This window comes from Euwallacea fornicatus, chromosome 19 (assembly GCF_040115645.1).
Source record: "Euwallacea fornicatus isolate EFF26 chromosome 19, ASM4011564v1, whole genome shotgun sequence".
NCBI classification, from domain to species: Eukaryota; Metazoa; Arthropoda; class Insecta; order Coleoptera; family Curculionidae; genus Euwallacea; species Euwallacea fornicatus.
This window is the reverse complement of record NC_089559.1, coordinates 3459183-3486282: the sequence shown is the minus strand read 5'-3', so window position 1 is coordinate 3486282 and position 27100 is coordinate 3459183. Positions and strand designations below refer to the sequence as shown.

At 33.5% G+C, this 27100-nt stretch overlaps 2 protein-coding genes and 1 long non-coding RNA gene across 6 annotated transcripts in view; 1 reads left to right on the top strand and 2 right to left on the bottom strand.

Moving 5' to 3' along the window:
* Positions 1 to 38: 38 nt before the first annotated feature.
* On the top strand, positions 39 to 9329 carry LOC136345322 (uncharacterized). The gene is made up of 3 exons (XR_010733120.1): positions 39 to 525; positions 841 to 1021; positions 8879 to 9329. It is a non-coding gene; the product is annotated as an uncharacterized lncRNA (long non-coding RNA).
* Positions 9330 to 11435: 2106 nt separating this feature from the next.
* LOC136345316 (probable G-protein coupled receptor No18) overlaps positions 11436 to 27100 on the bottom strand; it is a 42650-nt gene continuing 26985 nt past the window's right edge. For all 4 annotated transcript variants that reach the window (XM_066293484.1, XM_066293487.1, XM_066293486.1 and 1 more), the window contains 6 exons: positions 26471 to 26699; positions 26174 to 26360; positions 26043 to 26122; positions 25839 to 25991; positions 12106 to 12245; positions 11436 to 12053 (listed from right to left, as the gene is read on the bottom strand). In XM_066293484.1, the coding sequence (XP_066149581.1) occupies positions 11785 to 12053; positions 12106 to 12245; positions 25839 to 25991; positions 26043 to 26122; positions 26174 to 26360; positions 26471 to 26699 (1058 nt within the window). In that variant the 3' untranslated portion in view covers positions 11436 to 11784. The remainder of the gene's footprint in view (positions 12054 to 12105; positions 12246 to 25838; positions 25992 to 26042; positions 26123 to 26173; positions 26361 to 26470; positions 26700 to 27100) is intronic.
* Positions 12599 to 13359, bottom strand: LOC136345320 (uncharacterized). The gene is made up of 3 exons (XM_066293492.1): positions 13183 to 13359; positions 12797 to 13014; positions 12599 to 12741 (listed from the first exon to the last, which is right to left on the bottom strand). The coding sequence occupies exons 1-3, from the start codon at positions 13223 to 13225 to the stop codon at positions 12643 to 12645; spliced, it is 360 nt and encodes a 119-aa protein (XP_066149589.1). The 5' UTR covers positions 13226 to 13359; the 3' UTR covers positions 12599 to 12642.

The window sequence follows — 27100 nt, the reverse complement described above, 5'->3', positions numbered from 1 at the left end:
CGATAGAGCTTACAAATTGAGGTGTATTGGCTTTGATCAAGTAGCGGAGAGCTTTGTTGCTGTTATGTGGTATCGACGCTGTTAACGGATTAATCCTTGAAGTCGCACACAGAGGAGCTTTAGGAGTTCACCTCATCTACTAATAGACTCAGGAATTTGACTTTCCGGTACATCTCGTCTAAAAAAGTAGTAAAATTATACATCGCATATTTGGAAGATTGGACTGAAGTTAACCAAAATGGTCAAAAAGATCTTTGATTTTAAATTTTAATTGAAAAAAACGAAGGGTACCATTACCCCTCTAGAATCTCTCCATTGAAAATACTCAAGGACCTCAACAAACGGAGCTATACATTCTTCTGGATTCTCTCACATCCCTCTAGAATTTTACATTCCAGAGGGGAATCTGTTCATTTCAAATGAGTGACGAAAATATATTATACAATTTTGAGGCAATTGGGTGACCAGAAAAAGAAAACAGGGGAGCTGGCCGTGCACTTGAATTGAACACTCGTCGCCAATCAAGTATGTATCTCTAGTATCTCATACCCACTGGTATTATATCGTCATTTAACTAAACTTCTTATGTGCGCCGCTGACCTGGCGAGCCACTGTAATTTCCACGCTAATTTCGAAAAATGCAACTCCAACCCCGACATCGTTTTAAGAGTGGCTCCGCAAACTCAATAAAACAAACAAATATTCAATTGTTTCCAACCAACATGGCAATTGCAAAGCCACCTTCGGGAAAAATGCTAAACAATGAAACCAACCAAACCTCAACTTTTCTAAGAAATTGCTCGAATATTTTATATAATAATCTGTGTTTCCTTCTAATAGACTGAAAACGTTTAGAACAAGTTTGAATGGATCACTATTAAGGTGGGAACAAACGAGAAAGTGAAACTACTGGAGATGGACAAAAAAGTGACACATAATTTATCTTTGAACTATTTCACTAGAAACAGTTGGCCACGAAGAAACGTACCAGAAGAATTCGTGTCGCCATCAGGAATGCAAGGTTAGTTTGGATTGGTTGAAAGTTAATGTAACCACCGTTTGCGGTTATATAACAACATTTTTCACGAAAACCCGAAAAGGTTTTTGATGCTTTTCATCAGTTAAATGCTCCTGGTGTCATAACAAACCAAGTTCAGATAACCAGGAACATGGGTTAATATCTAAATTTGCGTGTTTCAACAGGTGAGACAAGCAATTATGAATGTAGCGTTATTTTCATCTACTGAAAAGATTTAAATATTATTTTCTTTACGCAAAGAATTGAGCGCATTTGCAACATCGTCATAAAACTTAATTTGTAATGTACGCCATCTTCTGGGATTTGAGCCTCTATCCGGGTGTCCCGTTAACAGAGGACACCGCCTGTGTTCGAGAAGTGACCAAGGGAAAATGGTGGAAATATATTTTCATCCTAGTTCTACCGCTAGGTGGCATATTTAATTAAAAAATGTAATGAAAAAGGGTACTGAAAATGCCACAATTTTATTCATAAAAAGTTTCTGCATAATTTTATATGTTATTTTTTTTTTATACATTTATTATGTTTATTTTATATTTGTTTTTTTAACATATATTTTTTTATGTATATTTGCAATTTTTCTGTAGAGGGCGCTGCGAATGTTCTCAGATAAAAATTAAAATATCTCGAGAACGAAACATAGGATGTAGAGAAGTGGTGGCGGGAAGAAAGTGCTTTTTTTGTTCTATTCAAGTATGTGTTAGACAATCCCTTTTAATTAATGAAAGTGACTTTAAAGGGCATTTTATTATGAAGTCTGAAATTTTTGCTATTTTTTTGCAAATACCGTGTTTCTCCAGAAATAAGATCCAACCAAAAAATAAGCCCTAGCATGATTTTTCAAGACATTTCTAATGTAAACCCTACCCCTAAAACAAGTCCAAGTTGAATTTGTTAACCGGACGACTCGGGGAACTCCTTTTTCCAGCCTGCGTGTCGGCTAGTGGCGAACACTATTCGCTAATGATTGGTTGTGTGCTTAATATTGTTTTAGCAACTAATCTTGAGATATTACTTAATTTTTTTACATAAAATGAGTGCAAAAAAAGAGCTATTCGATAGAATACCAAAAAGCCATTGTTGAAAACTCTAAAGATAAAAATCTCACAGTTTTTTGTAAGGAAAAGAAGTTGGATCTACGAATGATTCAAAACTGACGATCCAAATACAATATGCTAAGTCAATAAGTCGACAAGGGAAATGCCAAGAAGTGTAAGTGTGAATCATGTCGACAACCTGAATCGAAAGATATATTTGAATGGATTTCTGACAGAAGAAGGAAGTGTTTGGTTGTTCGTAGAACTGATATTCAAGCATTCGCTCTTGCAATGGCACCACAGTTAGACATACTGCAAGATGAATTCCAGCATCGTAACACTGGGTGGATGGCTCCTTTCTACGATATGAACTGTGGCTAAGAAGATCGACAAAACTATTTGAGTTGGAAGATAGTGAAGTAATTAAAAGTGTACTTGCTTTCAAGTGTATTGTTAATAGCATCGACTTCTCTATGTACCTACTGTCGAACATGATTGCTATGGATGACTGCAGTCTTTATGGGTCAAACTCTCAAACTATCATTGCTCATAAGGGTATTTCTACGATCTACATTTTCTTCACTGGTTACAAAAGTACAAGCATTACATGTATTTTGGCGATTTGACTCTATGAACGCCCCCCCCCCCCCCCCAACTTTATAAAGGGCAAGAAAGAGGAAATTGAACATATTGCAGGTGTTAGTGTTGTTTACACTGAAAAAGCTTGGTCAACATAAGCAGCAATAAGAAAGTGGATCGATGCATTTCTATCACTTGTTTTGAAGAGTAGAAAAAGATATATACTCACATGGAATTTTGCTAACATTCATCATGTTGAAGCTGTGAACTTTTTTACGGAAAAGAAAATCAACGCGGAAACTTCGTAAAGCCTAAGCTACAAGAAGTCGTTACTTGGGCGAAGAATGCATGGAATGAAATAGCGGACAGGTATGTCGCAATGCCATACGAGTAGATTACCTAGACAAGAAGAGTTCATTTGAGGAGAGCACAATTATTCAACTTTAAAGATTAGAGCCAATGGTCTCAGAGGAAATGAAAATGCAACAAATTCAGGCTGGAATTCGGAGTCCAGAAATTCATGACGATATTCCAGAAGACGACATGACTATATTTTTTGAGGACCATAGTCATTAAATCTTTTTTTTTAAACTTTTTTCAAATCGTTTTGTATCTATTTTTAGAAATAATAAATAATTTTATTTCTTGAACTTAAACAAATATTAATTATTCTGTATGAGAAATAACACATCCCCATCAAATAAACCCTAACACGTCTTTTGTAGCAAAAATTAATATATAAAACAGAATCTTATTTTCGGAGAAAATACGATATCAAATAAAATAATATGTGTCTAGTATTTTAATTATCAGGAGCACAAATCTTTATTTACATATATCTTGAGAATTTCAACTCGATATCTCTATTTGTTTAGAAAATATGCCCATTTTTATCCGAAATCAATAGTATAATAGTAGTATACTATAGATACTACTATTATAGCAGTAATACACTGCGTGACATAGAAGAGAGGACACCCCGTACATATTGTTTTATTTAAATAATTTTTGGTGTGCATGTTTCTTACACTAATACAAATACTTCATTAAAAACTTGAACACATTTATTGTTAAAACCCAAAAAAAGAAAATTTGTCGGTCCTCTGTGGTGTATTATACATTTCTGTACACGTCTAGGCATGGATGTAATAGGATAATTGATGTTCTCTTGGGGGATCTCATTTCAGGCTAACTGGACAGCATAACATAACACCGCTAGGGTTTATGAGGGATGGGGTAAATTATACAATCTTCTACCTACAATATCCCATACGTGTTCAATTGTTGAGAAGTCTGGAGATTGAAGTGGCCAAAGTAGCAAATTGATTGCATTTTGTTGAAAGAAGTCCAGAGTCACTCGAGCCAGTGATCGTGCATTGTCTTGCTAGAAAATTGGATTAACAAGAGTTTCTAGATAAGGCACGTGATGAGGTTTCAGGTCTTCTTGGATGTATTGTTGGGCTGTCACACTGCCTCTAATGAAGAGTAAAGGTGATCTGCTACCATATGCAAAAACACTCTAAACCATTACTCCAACAGTCTGATGGACACGCTCGTATATCTTAAACCAAGGATTCTGTATTTCACCCCGTCCTTTTCTTACTCTTGTCCGACCATCAGGCATATCCAAACAGAATCTGGGTTCGTCACTAAATACGATTTTATCCCATTTTAAATCCCAATGAATCTGTTCTCTGCATCACTGCTGTCAATTTTGCTGATGATTTAAAATGAGAGGTAATACAAGATGGGGATGGTAGAAAATCAGTCCAAAACTTCTTATTCGGCGATAAATGGTTCAAATCCCAATGGGCTTTCTATACTCGGCAAACCACTGATCTGTTAGCGTCCTCGACGAGACAAATCTATGTCTTAGGACCATAATTCGAAGACGGCGACTTTGGCGTTCGTAGTTCTTCGGAATCGTCCAGTACCTTTCCTTCTCTCTGTTTGCTTTTCTTGGAACCATGCCTGAGAAAATTTCACTATAGCATTTACACTACGGTTTAATCTAGTGGTTATTTCCCTGAATGACCGATCAACTTCTCGTAGAACCATTATTCAACCTCTCAAATTCGCGCAATTGATGAAAATTTCACTGCATCCTGTGTCTAGGCATATTTGATTAATATAAAGACACGCTATACACCAATAAATGATATTTTGCAGTTATATTGTTGATATTTTATTGCAATGTTTATAGTAAAAAAATAATAATAAAAATTCCTGATAACTCGTAAATACATTGATAAATATAGCTGAAAATTTAATCGTTTTTTGTGTTTCCATATACAAACATGTATAACAAAAATTATTTAAATAAAACCATTTTATGGGGTGTTTTTTTTCTGTCAGGCAGTATATTTAGCTCCCGTGGAGCACACAATTTGCTGATGACTTTCGGTACTTGGATAATCTTTGAAATTAGGGAAAAAATGTGTTTAGTGCTTTTGTCTAAGTCTTAAGTTGATTATAGGCACTGCATTATGCGTATGTCCGAGATTTAGTAGTTTCTAAGTTTTAGTATAATAGTATTAAAGTTAGCAACAGGACAAGAAGAAACAAACCGACAAAGCCATCTAGGCATGAAACACTGTAGGACAAGATTACTACTACCGCCGCTATTAAATGATCTAGTATCGGGGAATCCCAATTTTGGATTGGGATATCTCGCGGGAACGAAGAAGAAAGGAACGGGCGGTGGAAATATAGAAAGGCAGCGGTGCAGTGGAGTGGTGGTAAACTCGTTAATTTGCTTTTTTATATTTCGATAATGTAATAACATTCTTAACCATGACAAATGTCCATAGTATTATTCAAACACAAGTATTAAATTTTCATTGAGACCGACTGTTGGAACATTGTCATTGACATGATACCACAAAATCCAACGTTTTTATTCTATATATTATGGACAAATAAAGCCACATTTCGTATTAGTGAACAAATAAATTTACATAATATACATTACTGGTCTCATACAATCTTTGTTAGAAAAAATTTAGAGCCAAGATAGCTGGCATGTAAATGTATGGTGCGGTATTTTAGGTGGACAGATTGTTAACTCCTTTAATTTTGTTGAGATGCTAAATGGAGCTAAATGTTTAGATTTTATTCAGAATTTTTTACTTCTATTATTAGAAGAAATAACACTGAAAATTCGGCGATGTACGTATGTGTTTCCAATAAGATGAATATTCAGCCCATTTTTGTTAAATTGTTCAGCAATTTTGGGATATAACATTTCCCAACCGGTGAATAGCAAGAGGCAATTTATTCCCGTAGCCACTTAGGTACTTTATACAATAATGCGAATTATTTATTTCGTCAATGTTAATTTGATTTTAAAGGTTCTTCGACTTAACCTGTGTAGATGTTAATTTAAGTGGAGATTTAAGCAACTGGTTTATATCAATAAACCAACAAGAAAGGAAGACATTATCTGGAGAATCAGAGACTGCATACGAGACATCTCCGTGGCAGAGATAGAATCTGCTCTTTCGTCAACCGCTGAGCAATTGCGCATGTGTAGTCATAACGACAGACATCAGTTCGAACATTTGGGACATCATTAAAAAATAATAATAAGCCTCATGGTATATATCCTTGAAAATATGGTTGCATTTTCCATCCATTTGAAATATACTTGCAGCATGTCGACAGAGTCATCATAACGAGATAAAAAAAAAGAACAAACAACTCATTTGTTCTTTAACTTTAAAGATTATTTAGATGCACAAAGTCGTCAATAGATTGTGGGCACTACGAAGGCTAAAGACCATATTTTTCGGATAAACGCGGACATATTTTCTAAACAAATAAAGACAGGGAGTTGAAATTTTCAGGATATACAGTTACCTACAAAAGTCTTGGTACAGCACAACATTTCATAAAAAAGTGTAAATATTTTCCCCGTTTAAAATCAAAAGTCACTTTTATTTAAGTATATATATTATATTAAATATGCCTTTACTAGTAACAATATCAAAATGCAACAAAAGGTCAAGCTTATTGAGATAAAAATTAAATTTCCTTTTTTAGAGATAAATTGATTCCACAAAAGTCTTGGTACAAGTAGCATAATGGCGAATTATTTGAAAGAATAATTTATAAAAGAAAAAATTAATATCGGGTGGCGTACCCTTTTTGTTTAACGACTTCCAATTCGGCATTGACTGAACCAATTTTCCTGCAGTGTAACTTGAAATTTGTGACCATTCTTTTAAGATAACCCTTTTAAAATATTTTTTATTGTAAATTACATGTTTACGGATTGGTTTTTCCAAATGATCTTATATATGTTCTATAGGTTTAAGGTCGGTGCTTTGGGGAGGTGTTTCTAATATATGACGACAATTATAGATGAGTCACTGGTGTACCGAATAGGCTTTATGTTGGGAGTCATTATCTTGGAGAAAGTAAAAATTTCTTAATAACGCCAGTTTTTCTGTATTTTGTCTTAAATTTTCCTTTAGAATGTTTAGATATACTTGTTGATTCATGATTTCATCAATTACTACTAAATTGCCTACACTAGAAATCGACATGCAACCTCAAACCATTAATCTACCTCTGCCATGCTTGACAGTGGGAATTGAATTTTTTGGATTCAGCGCTTCTCCCAGTTTTCTTCACACTTCCCTACGTCTATCTGGTTCAAAAAGGTTGAATTTACTTTCATCCGACAAAATTACTTTTTTCCAAAATTCGAGCTCAACAACTCTATATTTTTCGGCAAATTCAAGACATTTCTTTCTATTATTGTCAATTATATAGGGTTTCTTTTTAGCAATACAGCCTCTATATCTTTCTTTATGCAGTGATTGCTGAATTGTTTCGTCATGAACAGTAGTTTCAAAGAGTTGTATTAATTCTGAAGCTAACATTGAAACACTTTTTTTCGGACTTTTCTTGATTTCATTAATGGTATATCTTATTTCACGATCTGTCAACTTTTTCGGACGCCCAACTCGTGGTTTATTCTCTATTTTTTTTCGGTTTTTAAAACGATTAACAACTTTTTGAAAAGGAGAACAGTTCCTTTTTATAATCTTTGAAATTTTAATGTAAGACTTTACTTCTTTATTTAAATTAATAATCATTTTTCATTCACTCACACTCACCTCTGTTCTGTCCATGTATGCAAGTTTTAACAACTATAAAATAAATTTTACTAAGGAGAATTTTTCGTGTTTCTGCATATAGAGGATAACAAAAATTAACAAAACAGGAAAAAAATCGTATTCTTATTTTTTTATACTCTTGAATGATAGGAATATTATTAGTGTACCAAGACTTTTAAAGATTCAATTTATATCTAGAAAAGAAAATTTAATTTTTATTTGAATTAGCTTACTCTTATGTTGCATTTTATTACTGTTACTAGTAAAGGCATATTTAATATAATATATATAGTTAAATAAAATTTACTTTTGATTTTATACGAGGAAAATATTTACACTTCTTGATGAAATGATGTATTGCACCAAGACTTTTTTGTGCGACTATAAGTAGAACTTTATACTCTTGTTAACTAAAACACTAAACACGTATCATTCCATTTGATATTTGGAAAACATTTACAATCAGTCCAACTTCATAACAAAGCACCCTTTAAGACTAGTTTCATTTACTAAAATGGATTATCTCACACGTCATTGGTTAGAGCAAAAAAACTCTTTGTAACGAACCACCACCTCTTTACATCCTATGATTTGTTCCCCAGATATTTTAGTTTTTAAATGACAACTTTCGCAGCACCTTCTTTAAAAAATTTACAAATGTATTAAAAAAATCAAATATAAAAATCATGCAAAACCTTTTTACGAATAAAACAGTGACATTTTCACTACACCTGTTCATTGAATTCTTTTCAATTATTTCACATATTTTTGTTTACTATATGAAGTATACCACCTGATGGGGGAGTTAGAATGAAAAAAATTTCCAGCATTTTCTTATGGTCAATTTTCTTATATCATTTTTCATTTTAAACCTTTATCCCTAATAGTTTTAACGATACTGTCCGGCTTCCACTGTTAATGAGGCATTCGCTATTTTTCACCTTCTTTTTGGAGATTGTAATTGAGTCTCGTTTTTTGGTTGTGTCATATGGCGTTTCAAAATCACCTCATTTTAACTTCACTCAGTTCGTCCATCATTTTCAACACGTCTCGATTTTCGATTTTCGACTCTGTAATAATTGCCATCTCCTGAATTTCAGTGTCAACATTTAGAAATAAACGACCGTTACTGGACTTGCTGGACCGGCATTCGAATCCTCCTTTAAATATTTTAACTTGCCGCCCGTTGACAATTTATATACATCATCGATTTCCTTCGATATACGAAGACATTTTGTTAAATTCACCGTTTTGGATAAATACAACTCAAAAGAGAAATAATGAAAAAGTCGTTATTAACGAAATTGGAAAATTCTGTATACATGTTCTCAAAGTCCTTGAGCAATTGAACGCGCATTGCGTTACCGCACACATGAAATTATTCGCGTAATTTTTCACATGCGATATCTTGCAGTTTCTATCTCAAAAATCTTAACAAATTTCTACAATTTTTTCCTTAAATAGTGCTAGCAGTTCAGCCGCAATAGAGAATAATTACACTCGTTTAGACTGTTTTGGACCTGCACAACCAACAGCCGTTTCTAAAGTAATTTAGAGCGTTAAATATGAATTTTTAAATTGTTCTTTAAAATTAATTCTAGTTTTAGAGATTTTTAAGAAATTTATTTTCTATCATTTTTAGCAAATGCATTGAGTTATAAGATATAAATTAAAAAAAGAGGGTACTTGAACTGAGTCCCTTGTATTGTTTTGGATCCCTATCATCCATAAAAGTTCAGAAGCAACCGCTCAGCATGCCATCACACCAATATTTTTTATATCTTTTTTCGATTTTTGCTATATATTAGTGTAGTCGCTCCCACTACTCGTAGCTTGTGTCACCTAAATTTTTAAGAAAAAATCCAATTGGGAATGCCGAAAACGTACTATGAGAGACATTGAAGCTCCAATTCAATTATAATTTTGCAACGACTTTTCGACTATTTACTTAAAAGCCGGAAATATGTATGTGGTTTTTAAGAAAGTTCTTAACAATACTTTGAAATAATACCCATGCTGTCGCTTCATAGTTTGTTAAACATTTTGGAAAGTCTTTGTCCGCTACTAATTTTCAAATATCAGGTTCAACAAATATTTCTTCTTTAATTTTTGGGTAACAATTAAATTAAGTACTGATAAGCCCTTCACGGTTGAGTGATTTGACAAAGTTTTTGATCAGAACAAGTTTGATTAAGCAGATGACCACACAAAGGTGCAGAAAGCCCTGCAATGTTGCATGTAACTACATAGCTCACGTTCCAAACCGACAACAAATCTCTACGAACACAATATATCAATTGATTTGTCGAGTGATACGAAGTTGAAAACTAAAACCTATCACAATAAACAAATTGCTATTTTCAATTTGTTTATTGTATATAAATAAAAGTGTTTTTATCTGTTCAGGTTCAAAAGTTAACCGGAATTTGTAAACTAGTGTCATAATTCCAACGTTTCGGAATTTTTGTCAATATAATGAATGAAATTATTTTCTCTTGAATTTCTCAGAAGTATGTACTTACATATATAGAATGTCACATAATGACCTGGCCAAACTTCAGGAGGTGGTTCTACACATCAAATGCTACCAATAATGTAAGGTACACAATTTCGGAAAATTCAACCCACTTTGAGGAAATAGATTTTTTTTATTTTTGGGGATTTGTCGTGTTTTGTAATTTAAATCCTCAATATCTTCTTTTGCATTGCCGCTACAAAAATTCTAATAGTACCGTTGGAAAGAAATTCAAATTTCCTATTTTAAACAATCATTGTGATTTTATTCTATTTGCAATCTGCTGATTTCAGAGGCCTGAAGGAAAAACTTAGTTCTTTCTTTAAGGAATAGTCGGGTTGGCGTGACGGATCTTTCCTCTTGTCTCGCGTAAACACCATCTGCATATATTTTCTGTTCAAGTTCTTTATCTGTACCCATATTATCTTTGTACATAAGTGTTTTTAACGTGCCCCAAATGTAAAAGTCAAGAAATGTTAGATCGGGACTGTTGGCAGGCCAACGTTGTGAATCGAATTGATTTATCTATCTGTCTTTATAGTGATAAATCCTCAAAAAATGAAATTTTCTCAGTGGCCTGAGTTTTCTTAAATTTTTTGCAATAGATTTTTGGTAGCATTTAATGTGTCAAACCACCTTCTGAGGTTTAGCTAGGTAACTTAAGGACTTCCTATATACATGATTCTCTTTACGCTATCCGTTAGTATATTGCTGAGTATAAACACAGAGAATCAGTATTGTTACTCAGGTATCTATACAATGTAAAATTAAATGTTATGAATTTCTAAATACACAAAATATGTAGCTCCCGACAACGCCTTGTTTAACCTGCATTGAAATGTAAAAAATAAACGAATTCGTTATATGAAACACCCCCAAAGACTCAGTTTTGTTTAAAAACCATTACCATTAATTATGAGCTACCCTGTATAACGACTGAAATCGAATCGCTAATCATATATGTATATAGATAATGCCTCGACTATTCGTGCAAGTGTCCATTTACCTCATGTTCCCATTTGTTAATTACCGTATGCATACTAATTTAATACACGTTTACCTAAGTATATGGTAAATAAACGAGATTGCCATCTAAATAACCAGAAACAGCTGCCGCATAATACAAGAAAAAGGTTTGCAGATTTTTTATCAACAACGTTTTTATTATCACAAAATCAAAGATTTTTTTGCACGAAGTTCGCAATACAATAAAAGCTACAAGATTTGATACAAGCAGTAGGAGAGTTTTGACCCTCCAACCCCAACAGAACAGCTTTTCCTACAGATAAAGCCAAGAAGCGAAAAGTCTTATTTATCCACGTTTACACAGTTCAATAACATTTTGTTTGAGAAACATATACAGGTAAACTGGGAATTATTCGTCCATCACTCCCACAAAGAACGGTTCCTTCGTTCATACACACGCGACGGCAAAAGCAGTCCACCCCCTTTTGAACCACGAAAATTGTGTCTAAACTACATCTAACCCCACTATCCCATTTCCGGACGTTTTTGCTGTGCTTCCATGAATTTCTCAGTGCGGTCCTGCACCCCTTTCTTAAAATGATTGATCGTTAATCGCCAAAATGCTATCCTGAAATCTGGACTGTAGAAGGCGTAAATGAAGGGGTTTATAGCAGAATTAATCCAGCCCAACCACGTCAAATACTGCATGATTAGCTTGTTGACGTCGTTTTGCTGGATGAAAGGCGTTAATAAGTAATAGATGAAGAAGGGCAGCCAGCAGAGAATAAAGCCGCCTGGAACGAAGAATATATAGTCTTCCTTGAGGGATGAAGAACGGTAATTTACCCATGACTATACTGAGGGTCTGTGCAGTCTTGGATTCTCGTCTGAAGGAAGAAACTCTGCTGGCAGGTTCGTATTTCAGCATGATGAAGTCCACGTGAGGCTGATGGCCTTCCAACGTAGGTTTGGCTGGCAAAGAGGATCTGAAATTGTCAGTAGTATTGCAATAATTACTTAGAAGTCCTTGGCGAGATCTCCTTGGATATTGTTAAAGGGGTGAAAAGTAAGTAAATTTAACCTGGTATTTCTGACTCCTGGAAATGGCTATGTTCAGGAAACTAATAGATATTGATACATGGAAGTATCATTATTGCGAAGTGGTATTCCCCATATATAGTAAAATAAAAATGTCTGATTTCTGATGTAAGGCCGAAATTTATAGTCCAGCGAATGACTGATTGGGTATCTACCCTAAACCAAGTTGATCCACTCTCATTTCAAATGCTGCAATATTGTTAATATATGGGATACCTTGCATGTAATAAAATAAACTATATTTACAACACAACATTATTTATTAAAATTTTAAAAATCCACAAGCTATATCTGATCTATAGCATTCGAAATGGGACACTGCTCCTTTTTTTCCAATACAGTAAGCAATTGCAACTGTCGTTTTGATTCACTAGCAACAACGCCCTAAAATTCCATTACAAACACTGATCCTAAATATCAAACTGATTTTTTTCCTTACATATTTCTTTGCTAGACAATTTACTTCTCTCGGTAGTTTCTCATTGACTTCTGGTATTCTGGGCAAGTTTTGCTTCTGAGGTTCTATGTGTACATTACTTAAGTAAGAGGACACAATAGACGAGTCAAATGTCTGGTCAATTAAATCCCCTAAATATTTTTTCAACTGAATAACCTTACAAATCTCTGCATTTACTTCATAAAAGGAATCCTCTGTCACTAAAACCAAAATTTACGAGAGTTGTAAATAAAGATAATGTCGACTAAGTTAAATTTCAATTTAAAGAGGCTTCTGGCCCTAACATTAGGGCTTAAAAAGATCTAAGATTGAGCCTCTCGGGTCTTGTTTTGCTGTGTTCCTACTTGACCTCGGATTGTTTTACTAACCATTGGGTTTGCGTCGTTTTTTCCTTGGAGTGTTGATGTTCATTTTGTAACTGGTTCGAGGAGATTAAGATTTAAAGATAATTTATATTTCAATCTTTTAAAGGAATTAAACAATCGTAAAGAACTGTTTACATTTTTCAAGATTTGAATCCAAATTTGCTTTGGCATTGACAGTGACAGATCTGACTAACGGTAGGTAAATGCATAGCCAACCCAATGGCAGAAGCCGTGAAATGACAATTGACAATTGTACAATATCGTCATTCAGCCTATGAGAAAGCCAAATACGATTTTTTTTTTATATATGTTCGTATGATATACAGAGTAATTCATTTAAAGCTGTGATTTAATTATTCAAAAACGGTACGTTGTATGAAAAAACTTTAAAATAAACGTTGTCCGGTAAAAAGTAATCTTCAATCACAGCTTAAAATGGAATACCCTGTATATGTATATGTACAATGCGCATGCACGAACCTAATATCCTAAAAAACCGAATATCTGGATGGTGACCATGTTTCTATTATATATATTTATTGTATTGTAAATAAGTGTAGAATTAGTGCGTTTTTGATTAAACAAACTTTAAACAGATTGGGATACCTCGACTTACTCCATACAAGAATTATTTTGGGAACCCCACAATTCGAAGTTGATTTAGGAGATACATACATACAGTGACTCGCATTAATATTCGGACACTATAGTTTTTTTGGAAGTATTATGTTTTTTACTAACATATTCTTAACTAACCTTATTTATTGCGTAATCTTTAGTTACAACAATGTTTCTAGTATATATAAATACATTTTTGATCTTTTAAATTTAATTATATACAAAGAAACTATTGAACAAAGAGAACAAGGCATAATTTTGCTATCGTAAAAATATTCGGACACATACCAGGAACATAATATTTGTAAACAAAATTTATAAAAACAAATAAACATATAAACAAATTAATACTTCGTAGGATTGCTTTTTTGTTGTATAACTTGTAACCGTTTCGGCATGTTTTCAATTATTTTTTTAATGTAATTTTCAGGTATTCGTTGCCATTCTTCAACTAATCGTTGTTTTAACTCGTTTTTGGAGTTGACTGGCTTATTATAGCTTTTACGGTCTAAAAATTCCCATAGATTTTCGATGGGGTTAAGATCAGGTGATTATGCAGGAGGATTTAATACTTTAGGGCAATTATATAATAAATACTTTTGGACTAATCGCGACTTATGTTTTGGATCATTATCTTCGTAAAATTTAAAATTGTCGCATATACCTAATTTTTCAGCACTTTTTAGTAAATTTCGTTTTAAAAAATCCAAGTACATAACTTTATTTAAATTTCCTTCAATAAATACTAATTCGCCTACTCCTACAGCTGAGATGCAGCCCCAAACCATTATACTCCCTCCGCCGTATTTCACAGTAGGCCGGAAATTATTAATTTTTAGCTCTTCATTCTTTTTGCGCCATACCATTTTACGATCATCGGATCCAAAAATATTGAATTTTTTTTCATCAGCAAATATAATGCTTTCCCGGTATGTTTTCTCCTTCACAATGAATTCATGAGCAAAGGGAGACGTCTCTTGCAATTGACTTCCGATAGGTATGGGGCTTTTTTCGGGTTACTCTTCTGTTGTACCCGCCTTCTTTTAATAATCGCCGAACTGTGTCAAGATGTACTTTTTGCTACTGTATTCTAGTAAATCAGCCGTTAATTTAGGAACACTCAGTCCAGGGTTTATTTTAATTTGTTTAATAATTTTACGCTTCTCACGCTCATCAATAAGTTTCGGGCGTCATTTTTACGGAATTGATTCAATCCGATCTTCTTGAACAAATCTAATTATATCACCAACTGTACTTTTACTTATACTTAACAAATTATCGATTTCTCGATACGATCTGCCTTTAGCGTGATGAAAAATAATCAATTGTCGTATGTCAAAAGAAATATTTCTACCTTTTCGCTTCATAATGTGAATTTTAGTAAGTAATAAGTTCGCCTTCAAACCCCCTTGCACACAACTAACAAGAAAAATGAGTCTGACGTATCTCCAATCTTTTACGATCATAAAACACTCTGTATGTAATGTTTTTCTATTATTTTTTACCTGCACTGCATCGCACCGCATTCCGTGTCCGAATATTTTGGCGATAGTAAAATTATTCCTTGTTTTCTTTGTTCGATAGTATTTTTGTATATAATTAAAATTAAAAGATCAAAAATGTATTTATATATACTAGAAAAATTGTTGTAACCAAACATTACGCAATGAATAATGTTAGTTAAGAATAAGTTAGCAAAAAACCTAATACTTCCAAAAATATCATAGTGTCCGAATGTTAATGCGAGTCACTGTATATGGTTTCAGCAAGATGGTTGTTCAGTCCACCATGCCACTGTTGTTAAAGAGTGTCTCAAGGAACATTTTCGAAACAAAATGATAAGTTGACGAGGCAACATTTTGTGATCACCAAGATCCCCCGATTTAACTCCTGCAGATGTTGTCTCGTGGGGTTATATTAAATCTACAATTTATAGCTAATAATTTGGACGAGATGTGAATTGAAATTCGAAATTGCATGCAAACGGTTATCCCAGAAGCACTTGCAATCGTGCGGAAGAATTTTTATGACCAGCTTAGTTATCGTTCTGTACAAGGAGGCCAATTTGAGCATTTATATTTGTTTCGTTTTTTGTTTTAATTTCTATTGATTAAATTTTCGTTGATTTTTTATTTATTTCTATTTTGTTTATCTCTAATTTGTTTCATATTTAAGAGTCATTTTCATTTTTTTATGTAATTTTGAAAAGAATAATTATTTGAAATCATTTTGATAGCAAATTTTAAAACATAATCGAATAACGTAGCTTTTCAAAAGTAATCAGGCAACATTGTAGAGCTCGACCTGACCATAACGGTGTATACACGGAAATATACACTTTTTCATATCACTAGTTTCGTGATATGCATGTACAAACTGTATATAAACATAATACCTATTGTATATATATACAGTGGCGGAAAAATTCTGCTACAAGCAACAAAAATCGCTTCAACTCTCACAAGTTATAGAAATATGAGATAACTAAAATTTAATTTAAGCATATACAGTGGCGAACAAAAGTATGGAAACATTTTCTTCATTTTAGTCTAATCTCAAAATTTGTTGATTAAAGTGACTATATTAAGTTTTCTGCTTCTAAGATTTTGTTGAAAATGCCGAAGTGTAAATATTACAGTGCTGAGTTCAAGCGAAGAATAGTGACCATGTACACAAACGGAACAAAACAAATTAATATTGCAAATGCATTAAATATACCTCGGGGAACTGTTCATAAAATAATTAAGAGGTATTTGCAAAGAGGAACAGTAGATCCAGCAATGAAATGTGGAAGACCTCGAAAAACAACCCGTAGAGTGGATAGTGCAATCGTTAGAAAAGCTAGAGTCGATCCAAAAAAAATCTGATGTGGCGATAAATAAGGAGTTAAAAGAGGAATTTGAAGATATTGATGTATCGGATATGACAATTAGGCGTCGGCTTATAAGTGAAAATCTTCATGGTAGATGTGCAGTTAAAAAGCCACTTCTTACAAAGCGACACAGACAAGCGAGATTAAAATTCGTCAGAGAACATAAGAACTGGACCGAACACCAATGGTCATTAGTAGTTTTCAGCGATGAAAGTAAGTTTAATTTGTTCGGCAGTGATTCTACAGGACATGTTCGAAGACCTCCAGGACAAAGATATGACCCAAAATATTTAATTCCCACCGTCAAACATGGCGGTGGAAATGTGATGGTTTGGAGTTGTTTTACACAATCTGGTACTGGACCACTAGTGAAAATAAATGGAAAAATGGACTCCAAGATGTACTGAGACATCTTACAAAATCACCTATTGACATTTGAAGAAGATCTACCGTTGGCATGGATTTATCAACAGGATAATGATCCAAAGCACACCTCGCGATTAACTAAAAATTGGTTTTTAGAAAACAAAATACGGGTGTTGGAATGGCCATCACAATCGCCTGATATAAATCCGATTGAAAATCTGTGGTACTATTTAGATAAGAAGGTCAGATCCAAAAATGTTAAAAATCGCGATGAATTTTGGGCAGTATTGGAGGAAGAGTGGAAGGCGATTCCCAGGGACCTTTGTACAAAGCTTGTTGACTCTATGGGACGAAGATGTCAAGCGGTAATTGATGCCAAAGGGTATCCAACGAAATACTAAAACTTTTGAAAAACCTTTTAATAAAATAGTACATAATATAATTTATTTTCAACAATTTGTAAGTAATTTTTCCATACTTATGTTAGGTCAATTTATAGATTTGTCACAATATTGTTTTTTTTTAGACTGATAAATATATTAATATATTTATTATTAGTTATGTACATATTCTAGATATAGCAGATATTCCAAAAAAGGACTTTTTTCTTGATGGATATTTGAATAAAATTGCTTGAAAAAATAAAAAATGTTTCCATACTTTTGTTTGCCACTGTATTACCTTCGATTGAGCAGGTTAATAATTATAATAATATTGAGTAATAAATGTACAAGTATCATGTTTATTAACATTATTTAAAGAAAAGTGAATTTAGTTATAGAAAAAAAGTTTGCGCACATTAACAATATGAGTGCTATTAACAATTTTAGTAATGGGTTGGACCTCCTTTTAATTTGATGACATCCTTTAACCTATTTGGTATTGAGTGGACTATTTTAGTTGTTTCCTCCTGAGAAATTTTTGACCATTTTTTTACAATTCTCTTAAAGCATAACGTTTAAAGTTATTTGATATTTTCGAATCCTTCGGTCCAATAACTTTCACAAATACTCGATGGGATTAAGGTCTGGTGATTGAGGTGGGGTTGCAATTGCTTGGGAGTGTTATTTAGCAGCCATTCTTTAACAATTTCTGCGGTATGTTTGGGATCATTATCTTGTTGATAAATATAGCGATTTCCTAAGTCCATTTTTCGGCTGAAGGTCTTAATTTTCGCTTTAAAATGTCCAAAGACATAAAACGATCCATCTTGGAGTCAATAAATTCTAACTCTCGCATTCCACTTATTGATATGGACCCACACACCATAGCATGTTCACCACCGTCCTTTATACTGGATATTAAATGCTTTGGATTCATCTGGGTATTGGGTTTTCTCCACACAATTCGCCTTTCATGTGAACCCCAAATGTTAAATTTACTTTCGTCAGTCCAGATAACTCGATCCCAAAACTCCAAAGCTTACTAACATGAATTTTCGCAAACAACAACCTCTTCGTCTGATTCATTTTAGATACAAAAGGCTTCCTTCGAGCAACACACCCTCAATATCCATTGTTTTTTAACAAATTCTGAATAGTTCTGAAACAAACGGTTTCGTGAAATTGTTGTTGAATCATTGCAACCAGCTTAGGGGCATTAACTTTAAGATCTTCTTTAACAGCCCTTAACACATATCGCTCTTTTCTCTGATTTAACAATGTGGGATGGCCAAATATTGCTTTTATTGGTATATTTCCTTTTTGTCTAATTTTGAATAACCCTTTCTACAGATGAATATATTTTACCAACAAATTTACCCACTTGTCTTAGTGTTTTTTCCTTTTTTCCATAATCTTATTATAACTTCTCTCAATTAAATTGTAATTTGCTTATTCTCAGGACTCATGTTGAAAACTTCTGCTAAACCTAGGCAGCAACTACTGAATACAAACAATCAACTTGTTTCTTTTGATAATGTTGCATTATCAGATTTATTTAAATAAATTGTTGTCATATTTAATATGTGTAGTTAATTTTTGTTAAGGTTAATCTATTAAATTAAAACAATCAATTTGTTTCGATACTTTCATTTATTTGCAAATATTCTCATAAAATTTTAGATGTGAAACGAACTTTGTTACTTGTACGCAGACTTTTCTCCGCCACTATGCATAGGCGTTTTGTAAATACAGTAAAATCTCCCTTGGTAGACACCTTCGTTCAGCAGACCTGTCTTATAATAGGACAGTCTTTTGGGTACCGACTCTTTCCCATAAGAGATTAAAAAAAATATTTCTCTATTAAGCGGATTTTTTATTAAATGGACACAGACACTAAATTTAACTCTCTTTTTACTCCCTTCTTTTATAAACGGACAACCATTAGTCTTCGATAAGAGAGTTTATTTACCAAGAGTTTTTTCAGCGGTACCCTTTGTCGAGAATTCACGTATAATTCAGTATTTGGTGGTGTTTTGATCATAACTCCATACATTTTCACTTGATAAGGCACAATAGGTGCGATTTTGGGGTTTCCTCCTTAATACTGCAGGTGTTCTGAACACTCATAATAATGTTCCAGAATGTGCGATACTAATATTTAAGGATTTGAAACTCTTATCTTGTGTAATCAGTGAAAAAACAACCTACAAGAGCGGTATCTTGAGCCATCAGGGATCGAACCCCCAACAGGGTATTAATTTGTGCAGCAATATTTCTCGTTGTGTGTTTATAGTGTTTGTACGTTAGTAATGGTTCCAACAAAACGTATCTTAACTTTAAAGGAAAAGCTGCAAGTAATGGAAGTTTACGATAGAGAAAAACTTAGTGCACGTAATTTGGGGGCTTGATTTAATATAGGAAAAACCGAGGCAAGTGAACTAATTAAGAAAAGGCAAAAAATATTAAACAGTTGTAAATAATTTAACCCAAAGTAGAATAGGTCATTCTTGGAAATTAAGGGACTTAACATCGACAAACTGACTTAGGAATGGTTTGTTAAAGCTCGAAATAAAAATTGTCCTATATTAGGACGTATGCATGCCATGGACGTAGTGTGTACATAAATTATGGATCAAATTCAATTAAAAATCAGGTGTTTGTTTTCAGAAAAAACGCTGGGACACGTCAATCCTTATTTTTTGTTGGAGTTTTTTTTTAATAGTAAATGCATGTATATAGGGCGACCCAAAAACAAATTACGACCACCAACTTAATATTTTCGAATAGAAAGAGTTATTTTTTATTTCATTTTCGAATTCTGCTTCGAATTCTAAGTATATTTTATGTAGCATGTCCTATACTTAAACTTAACAGTTATCGAGAAAGTTACGTCTGAACATATCAATAACCAACGCGATGATTACGACAACTATCAATAGATTTGCACGAAACATAATATTTAATAAGTAGGAACAATAAGTATTTACTAAATTAAATGTTCACATTGAAATCCTTTTTGTGTCTGGCAGTATTCCAAACGGTGGATAAATTCATTCTGGACTATATTTATTGTTTTTGGACTAATATTAGCGCATTTTCTTCTGATTCTAGTTTTTAAGTCGCCAATCGTTTCAGATCTAGTTTTGTACACAACATTTTTTCGATGGCCCCACAAAAATTAGTCCAAAGGATTTAGATCCGAAGACCTTGGTGGCCATTCAATTAGATCCACGCCTTCCAATCCATCTAGTGGAAAATACTATATAATCGAGATATAATTTAACCTGAGCTGCATAATGCGGTGGTGCACCATCTTGCTAAAACCATAAATATTCGTCATACGTCATTGAATTACTAAGACTGGGAAATAAAGTTCTTAAACTGGAGATTAGATATTCTAAAAATTGAAAATTTTCTGAACGGTTCAAAGTCTGTTCAAAAAAGTAGGGTCCAATGATTTGGTTTTTGACAATCTCTGCCCAAACGTTAAATTTTCCAGGATGCTGGGTATGGTGTTCTCTCATCCATATGAGATTTTCCTTTGCCAAATAGCGGCAGTTTTGCCTATTAACTTCACCGGTTAATGTAAAAGTTGATTTATCTGAAAATATAATATTTTCAACTTGCCTCGGGAAATTATGGCACATATCCATTAGGATTTCACATAATTGCATTCGTCGGTCTGGATCTTCATTTATGTCGTATATGAGAAATATTTTGTAGAGATGCCACTTTTCTGATTTTGAAACCTTATGTACAGATGAAGTAAGAATGTTATAATCGCGATTAACTTGCCCAATGCTACTAAGTGGATTTTTTTGTACAGCTAGTAAAACATTTAGTTTTTTATCCTCATTGATCGCAAAATGTCCAATCTTCAGGTTATCTTCCACCGAACTAGTATCAGGAAATTTTCTTTCAATTTTGTTAACTGTCGATTCGTTTATTGATCTATCGGGATATTTGTTATTAAATAAAACGTTCACCTCCTGTTGTGCTCGCACTTTATCACCGTATCCAATCATAATAAAAATTTCATTTCTGTGTGTTATAGATAACACATGTGTAATATAACTTTTAATTGAAATTAAACCTTCTTGAGATGAACTCAAAACTGACAAACATACAAATTTAAATATTATTGGAATGTTGTGCGTTAAATGAATAAAAATACCTTCTACGGAAATGAATAAACAAACTTACCGAATAAATAATCATAAATTGGTTACTGATATGTTCAGACGTAAATTTCTCAATAACTGTTGAGTTTATGTGTAGGACATGCTATATAAAATATACTTAGAATTCGATGCATAATTCAAAAATGAAATAAAAAAGTATTTCTATTTGAATAAGTGAAGACGGCGGTCGTAACTAGTTTTTGGGTCACCCTATATACACGTGTTTACCATAAAAAAACTGCTACAAAAAATAAGAGTCAACGTTTCCCGGCGTTTTTCCAAAAAACAAACACCTGATTTTTAATTGATTTATTCCATTCTTTATATACACACTGTATATGTATGTACATGGGCTTAGATACATTTGTTCATTTGTAATTTGAAATGATTTCTTTTTGAGGTCGATTAGTTCAAGTTTATTGTTATTTTTATTTAATTGAATGAGATTTTTTTTGAATCGATAAGTTTTGAACCTAGAAAAGTGACCTATCTATATTTTCACATTTTCTGATAAGCGGACAAATGAAAGGCGACCATTGGTGTCCGCGTATGAGAGATTTCACTGTATACCGTATAAACCTTTAAGAGATATAGAGCTCATAAAAATAAATGTTTAAAGTGAATAAACTTAGATTTGAAATCGTTTCGTTCGGATAAGGACATGAAATTAGGAATACACTATGGCGGCAAAAATGTATATGTTCTGGAGTAAGCAGAATATGTCCACCTACACCAGTGGCGTCCCTGTGGCCATTCCATGGAATGTATTTAATTAAAAAGATGATATACCATTGACTTTTTTAAATACCAATATAGTTTTTTAATATTCCATCAATTCTTAATTAAGAAAGCCTCTTAGCATTTTGTTGCTCAGATAGCTGTTTTCAAGTTATAAGAAAATTCTCATTCCTGTGTCTATCAAAAAACCATTGCAGGTTGTCAAATGTGATTTTGAAAAATTCGTTAAGAGAAATTAATTTTATTTTGTTTTAGTAGAATTAAGGGACATAAAGACAAATATATAGGAAGTATGCCTGAGGATGAAATAATACTCTTCTTCCACAGTATGGTTTCATTAAATTCTGAGCCATGTACACATGCAGAAGCGTTGTATGGTCGCGCGAACACCACTGGTGTAAGCGGAAATAGTCTATTCCAGAACATGCACATTAATTTTGTCATTGCGTGTCCCTATTTTCATATCCTTACCCCAAAGCATTTTTAAAAAATATATATATATATATATTTAAAAAAATTAAAAAATAAGTAATTAAACACTATGTATCTTGGAAACGAAGCGATTTCCAACCTAATTTTATTCAATTTAAAAATTTATTTTATGAGCTTTATATCTCCTGAAAGTTTGTCGGTGTATTTATAAAACACCCTGCATATGTACATATTTCGGATGGATTTCTTAAAAGTATAAATGCCAATATTTTGGATATTATCTCAGCAATGGAAAAATTTCAGTCATATATACCATAATATCATGGGGGAAGATGATTGAGGGCATGATGAATTCCGTATCTTCTACCTAATGCACCCCAAATCATTTTTTTATAGCACGGACATGGTTGCGACATATTGTCGGAAAGCATTTTCAATAAGCTTTTCAATGGTATCAAAGTTTTTGGAATTCCGTCCTCAAATGTATCCGATAATGTCTAAAATGTAAAATTCATGAGTAAGACACCCAGGTATAAAATTAAATGGTTTTTAATCAGGAATAACTAATAGAGCTGATAATTAATTCAAAGTTTTATTATAACTAAATCAAAGCATAAGAATTTCCGCTTAATATTCATAATTTTTTTATAGTAGATGTTTGTTAATGTCCATGCAAGCGCACAAACGATATTTACGTTCTCGTCTCACATCGACAAAAGTTTGTATGGGAATTTCATGATACATTAATAATTTGCAGTCCCAATGGTTCAGTTGTTTCCAGTTGGGTTTTAAACACTACAGATTTCCAGTCTTCCCACAAAAATAAATCCAATGGAGTGAGATCGGGAGATTTAGGGGGCATCTATTCTATAGCTCCTCTCCAATTCATCTTGCGGGGTAATTGTTATTCAACCACTGCCCAACGGGTAAAACACAATGTGCCGGCGCTCCATCCTGTTGAAATCTTAGTAAATTGTCGTCCAATTGTAATTCGCCATTTTCTACCTTCTGATCCTCTAGCTCATGGATTATTAATGGTTCAATATGAGGTTTTGAATTACTTCAGATTCTACAATTGCACCTATCGAGAGTAAAACGTGCACTCTACGTTGAAGCAAACGTTCAGCAGTAGTCGGGACAGGTTGGTAATCAAATCTTACATCACGTCGCAATATTCCATTCATCGGTCTGGATTATGTGCATTCAATTCCTGAAGAATTTGAATTTGTGTAATTTTGGAACTTTTCATATCGATGCTGTTGACAGTCCAGTTAAAGGAGATGCTTTATGGAGAGACAATGATGGATTTTGGACAAATTGTCCGAGAATTTCGATTTGAGTAGGCTCATCTAATATCCTTGATGAATTTATTTTTTTGTTGGCCACAGAACTGATTTCTTCAAACTTTTTCATTCATTTCCTGGACTAGGAAGGATTAATGTTCGTTTCAGGATATCGCTGGCGAAATATTTTTGTGGTTCGTTAAAGACAGCATTCCTCAGAGTCATAACTAAAAACAATTTCAACCCGTTCCGCAATTGAATAAACCATGTTTCGACTGAAAGTTTGCGACAAGAAGCAAAAAGTTAATAAACAGGTCTCGAAGATTCGCTGGGTAAAAAAATATTAATAAATACGGATAAAAGAAAAACATAGATTTTTTTACATTGAACATTATTATTAATTCTTTGATGGCAATGTGCCTCGAGAACATCAATAGTGTTTGTACGCTTGGATTGAAAATAAGAAACACCTACAATAAAGCTTTGAATTAATGATCAATTCCAATTACTTATCCCCGATTAAAAACAATTTAATTTCACGTCTTGGTGCCCTATTCATGGATTTTGCATTTTAGGCATTTCATACATTTAACGGTGGAATTCCGGAAATTTTGGTATCATTGAAAAACTTCTCGATATGTCGCAGCCGTGCCCGTGCTCTTTGAAAAAATGACTTGGAGTGACTGGGGTGTATTTGGTAGAGGGTAGTTAGAGTCCATTATATGCTCAATCATCTTCCCTCATTACATTATGGTAGAGGTATTTTTGTTTTTTTTTTATTGTCGGCATAGTTTTCAAGATGTTGGCATTTATATTTTAAAAAACCCACCCTGTTTATGTATATGTACACAGGGAGTTCTCTAATGTGGTGCTAATATTTCAGGATGTGATTCGTCAGGTCACTATATGAAGAAAAGTTCATATGAACATATATCAACAACAGTTGAAATTTTTCTTTTCAAATCGTTATTTTTCAATTTCTCAGAAACTACTTTAGACCTAGCTTTTAGTTTGGAACTGTGTTAATAGGACATAAAATCCCGTATTTTACTAAGAAAAATAATTTTATTGCTGTACCAGTGTACATGTCTTCCGATATTATTTACGAAAAAAAGTATTACGCCATTGACATTTTTAGCAGGAATATTTTTTCTGACTAAACTTGTCAAACCTACATCTAAGTAAATTTTATTACTTTTAAAATAAGGGGATATTCAATGCATGGTTCCACTTCAAATCCTAATGCTGATTGTACCCCCATAGAGGAGGTTATTTCAATAAACTTAAGATCCACGCTATAATGTGTTCCTCTCCAAAACAGAATCGACGTGTTTTAGCGTTTTACGATGTTCTCTCAATTTTCCAATATAACAGTATTGGAAACTTTTCGACAGAATACTTTGTATGTATATACGTATTATATGTAACTACTTATATATTTTAAACTTAGTAGAATTTATGACAATATAGTGGAGGAGATATTTTTATTTTCAAATTTGTACTATTCTTAACAGTACATAGATAATAATCTCCAGAATGAAGTGGATTTCTTGACAGAATGGTGAAGGAAATATTTGTGTTATATCTGGGAGGCTTAAATACTAATTTTCATGTCGATCGAAAAATTTAGTTTAAATCTTGGACTAACCAGCCTTGAACCTTAACCTTCAACACATCTTTAAATGTGTAAATTAAATATCTAAAGAGCTACTTTTTTGCTGAAACCAGAACCACCAGAAGCCTAAACTTTAAGATGTGGAGTGACGCAAATAAATTTGATCCTTACCTAAAATTATTGAGATTCTTTACTGGAGTTAATGGACGATGCTCCTGGAAGGAATAGGAAGTGTTAGCCTTTAACAATCTAGTAGTAGACGGCCTGGGGGTCTCCGGAAGTACGCTGTTCTGGTAGCTGTTTCTCAAACTGGACGACCGGACACTAAATTCCCTTTTAGCAACTCTACAATCTCTTTTTTACAATCACAATTACCTTTGGCACCCCTCTTCAGTTTCCCCTGAAATTCTTTCTAGATCCGATTCCTCAATGGTTAGCCCATTGTGTTTGCTTTTCTGAATGAATTTTATAAATTGTTGTTATGACTACATAGTGCCTATACATACTTTAGTGAATGATGTATTAATATGGCTCAACTGGTCATGCCTTTGAGCTATAACGCAAGATATCCGGACGTAAACGTACAGCATTACCACCATGGGGATGAAAAACGAACCCATGGCTGAATAGATGACGTACCCGGTATTTTTATTGTATCTGCATGTTTTCTGGTTGTGCCTTCCAGACTCGTACCTGAAAAAAATCATTTTAAGTTCCCAAAGGTCCGGGAAACTTTACCATTAGGAAAGAATTAGATTAAACTAAGACAATAAGTGAAACACTGGGTAAGTTGGAGTACTTACCATCCGAACATGGGTGGGGCAGTTATTAGAGCCGAACTGATCCAAACTATGAGAATCATCCCAAAAGCTAATCTCTTGGACCTTCTCTTCTTAGAATAACTTAAAGGCTGAGTTACAGCTAGATAGCGATCGACACTGATGGCACATAGGCTGAGGATGGAGGCTGTGCAGAGAAGAATATCGAGGGACACCCATATGTCGCAAAGGATCCATCCCAATTCCCAAGAACCTGACATAATTATGCAATTCGTCAGATATAGAATGTATCAGAACGTCCGAAAACACCCAGATGACGTGAAATATTTTAAAAACATTTGTCACTCTGTAGAGTGGACTCGTTTATTAAAGGACAACTTCGTAGATAAAAAAAGCGTTAATGCATTTTTAATGCCGCCTATGTTGTGCCCTTTGGAATAATGGAGCTTGTACGTGGCAAGGTGAAACACAAGAGTATTTTCGCGTGTCTCGCAAGGGTAAAAAGGCTGATTGGATTTAAGGGAAGCGACATCTCCCACTCTCTTCCTAATCCCCAGAAAGCGGAGATATCCTTCCATAAAAAGGAAATAGCTTACATCTCTCACATCAGAGCCTTATAACGTCTTATCTCTGATCCACTTGACGTTCGTTTTT

Coding starts and splice junctions, on each gene's coding strand:
- LOC136345320 (XM_066293492.1), bottom strand. CDS start 13,225: ATGAACATCAACACTCCAAGGAAAAAACGACGCAAACCCAATG. Junction 13,015..13,182: donor AAAACGACGCAAACCCAATG/GTTAGTAAAACA, acceptor TTTTGGTTTTAG/TGACAGAGGATTCCTTTTAT. Junction 12,742..12,796: donor ATTGTCTAGCAAAGAAATAT/GTAAGGAAAAAA, acceptor ATGGAATTTTAG/GGCGTTGTTGCTAGTGAATC.